This window comes from Nicrophorus vespilloides, unplaced genomic scaffold (genome assembly GCF_001412225.1).
Source record: "Nicrophorus vespilloides isolate i.1.1-1 unplaced genomic scaffold, Nicve_v1.0, whole genome shotgun sequence".
NCBI classification, from domain to species: Eukaryota; Metazoa; Arthropoda; class Insecta; order Coleoptera; family Silphidae; genus Nicrophorus; species Nicrophorus vespilloides.
The window spans coordinates 747-3542 of NW_017096578.1; the positions used below are offsets into that span (position 1 = coordinate 747).

Consider the following 2796-nt stretch of genomic DNA (forward strand, 5'->3'; position numbering starts at 1 on the left):
TATGCAATCCAAACGGCATTAATCACAGATAGAATCTCGCATTTTGACGTAAATGAAACGGGGAGCACACATGTTTCAGGCCGATAACATATTTTCAGTGCGCGCTGACAAAAAAAAAAGAGAACGAGAGTAGAGAGAAGAGGAATAGGAGGAAGCGAATGTGCGCTTCGATATAAATCTCCCCCTTCCATTTCCTTTCTCTCTCTCTCTCTTTCACCCTTTTTTTTCTGTGTCACGATATCGGGGGTTTCGTTTGAAATGAGCAACTCGCACGGAGAATGCAAATAGTCTCGCCGCCGCCGCCACCCGCGATTGCGTAATGCGAGCGTGGCTGCAAACGAAACCAATTTCGCGAGAGCGAAATAAAAAAAATATATATAGAAGAAGGAAGCGCAAGTAGACGCGCAAGTTGCTCATTTGGCTCTCGGTGTAAAATTTCACGCATGAGAAAAGGAAAAGGAAATGAAAGAACAAACAACAGAATGAAATAAATAAAATAAAAGAAAGAGGTGAGTGAAAAGAGCGCAGTAAGATCGATATGTTAAGTAATGTAATAGATGTGAACACAAAAAAAAATAAAACAAATGGCGAGAAGTAAAGAAAGTAAAGGAAACAAGTGATCACGAAAAGAAAAACATTAAAAATTGATTCGATTTTCTTTTCCTGTTGGATCGTAGAGATTGATTGAGAATTAGAAAAAAAAAAACAAATATATATAGAGAGAGAGAATCAAGCGTTATTATCATTATTTTTTTTTTGTTGGTAAATTAATTGCAATTATTTTTTGTTTTGGTTATTTTGGTTGGTTGTTGTAGTTTTTTTTTTGTTTTTTTTTGTTTTGTTTTGTTTTGTTTTTGTTTTTGTTATTTGGGTGTACCTAATAAGAAGATCTCTGAGAGTGGCTTCATCGTCCGCTTGTATTTCTTTCTTCGTCTCATCACGCGATTTTCGTCGCGGTCCAGAGAGGGTGCTGCGGCGCGAGGTCAGCTTGAGGGTCGGGTGAGCCTCGGGCTCAACGTCGGAGCCCAACTCATATTCCTCCACCTCGACTACCTCCGCGTATACTAAAATCGTAACGAGGCCCCCGAGGTGTGCGCCCAGGAGGAGAGAGACAAACAAACAAACAGAAAAAAGAGAGAGAAATAAAAACCAAATTCGAAAAACACGCTGTCATTATGTTTTTTTCTTTTTCAAAGTCTGCTTAACTTAAGTCACATCAACTACCATACATCATAGAGAGAGAGGTGTAAGTAACATATATATAAGTTTTTTTTTATATCGAAAATAAATATAGAGAAACAACAACAATCGAAAGAAATTAAGAGAGAAAGATAAAAACGAAAATTAACAGAGAGAGAAAAAAAAAGGAAAACGAAATTAATTAAGACTATGTGCGCCGACATTACTATTCTGTTCCATTTTTTACTTTTTGGCTTTTACATCATACACTCATTGCACAACAAGAAAACTGTGGTTCAGAGAACATTGATCGAAAACGAAAAGATAATTGAGAGGAAGGTTAAAGGGATTTAAAAACGCGTGTGTTCTTTAACCTTTTTAGTACCGTTTTAGTACAGCAACGTTCTACAAGAAATAAGTTTAATTATAACATTTCCACCATGAATTGAATCAAAATGTATCAAATTAATTATTACGTTTAGTATTTCCCACAAAAATCGATAAATTCCAATCAAAATATTTACAACTAATTGAAATATTAACATATGCATTATTATAATATCACTTCAAAGTACAAAAATGTGGATGCGCCGGGCACTGAAAATAAATTTTTAAATATTTTTTAAGTAAAAATGAGTAAATTTAATTTCAATTTTCTAATACTCTTTAGATTTGAATAATTTGTAATAATGAACTGAAAAAAAAATTAAACAAAGTTGTTTAATTTGTGGTTCAACTTAAAATTTCTTTGTATTTTGTCAGAATATTTCAATTCTTTCATTTCTATAAGTTAAAAATAAAATGAATTTAATAATTTTCATTTATAAAATATATCTGGTTTTTATCTTAAAAACAAATTTTATCAAAAAATCAAAATATTTACAACTAATTGAAATATTAACATATGCATTATTATAATATCACTTCAATGTACAAAAATGTGGATGCGCCGGGCATTGAAAATAAATTATTGTCACATAATTAATTATTTTTTAAGTGAAAATAAGTAAATTTAATTTCAATTTTCTAATGCTCTTTAGATTTGAATAATTTGTAATAATGAACTGAAAAAAACTAAACAAAGTTGTTTAAATTGTGGTTCAACTTAAAATTTCTTTGTATTTGTAAGAATATTTCAATTCTTTCATTTCTATAACTTAAAATAAAATGAATTTAATAATTTAAATTATTCAAATCTAAAGAGTATTAGAAAATTGAAATTAAATTTACTCATTTTTTCTTAAAAAATATTTAAAAATTTATTTTCAATGCCCGGCGCATCCACATTTTTGTACTTTGAAGTGATATTATAATAATGCATATGTTAATATTTCAATTAGTTGTAAATATTTTGATTTTTTGATAAAATTTGTTTTTAAGATAAAAGTCAGATATATTTTATAACTGAGAATTATTAAATTCATTTTATTTTAACTTATAGAAATGAAAGAATTGAAATATTCTTACAAAATACAAAGAAATTTTAAGTTGAACCACAATTTATTTTTTCAGTTCATTATTACAAATTATTCAAATCTAAAGAGTATTAGAAAATTGAAATTAAATTTACTCATTTTTTCTTAAAAAATATTTAAAAATTTATTTTCAATGCCCGGC

The 2796-nt window shown here is 29.2% G+C and overlaps 1 protein-coding gene across 1 annotated transcript in view; it reads right to left on the reverse strand.

Moving 5' to 3' along the window:
- Nucleotides 1-777: 777 nt before the first annotated feature.
- Nucleotides 778-2796, reverse strand: part of LOC108557431 — a 7084-nt gene continuing 5065 nt past the window's right edge. The window contains exon 2 of the mRNA XM_017913938.1: nucleotides 778-1064. Coding sequence (XP_017769427.1) covers nucleotides 778-1064 — 287 coding nt within the window. The remainder of the gene's footprint in view (nucleotides 1065-2796) is intronic.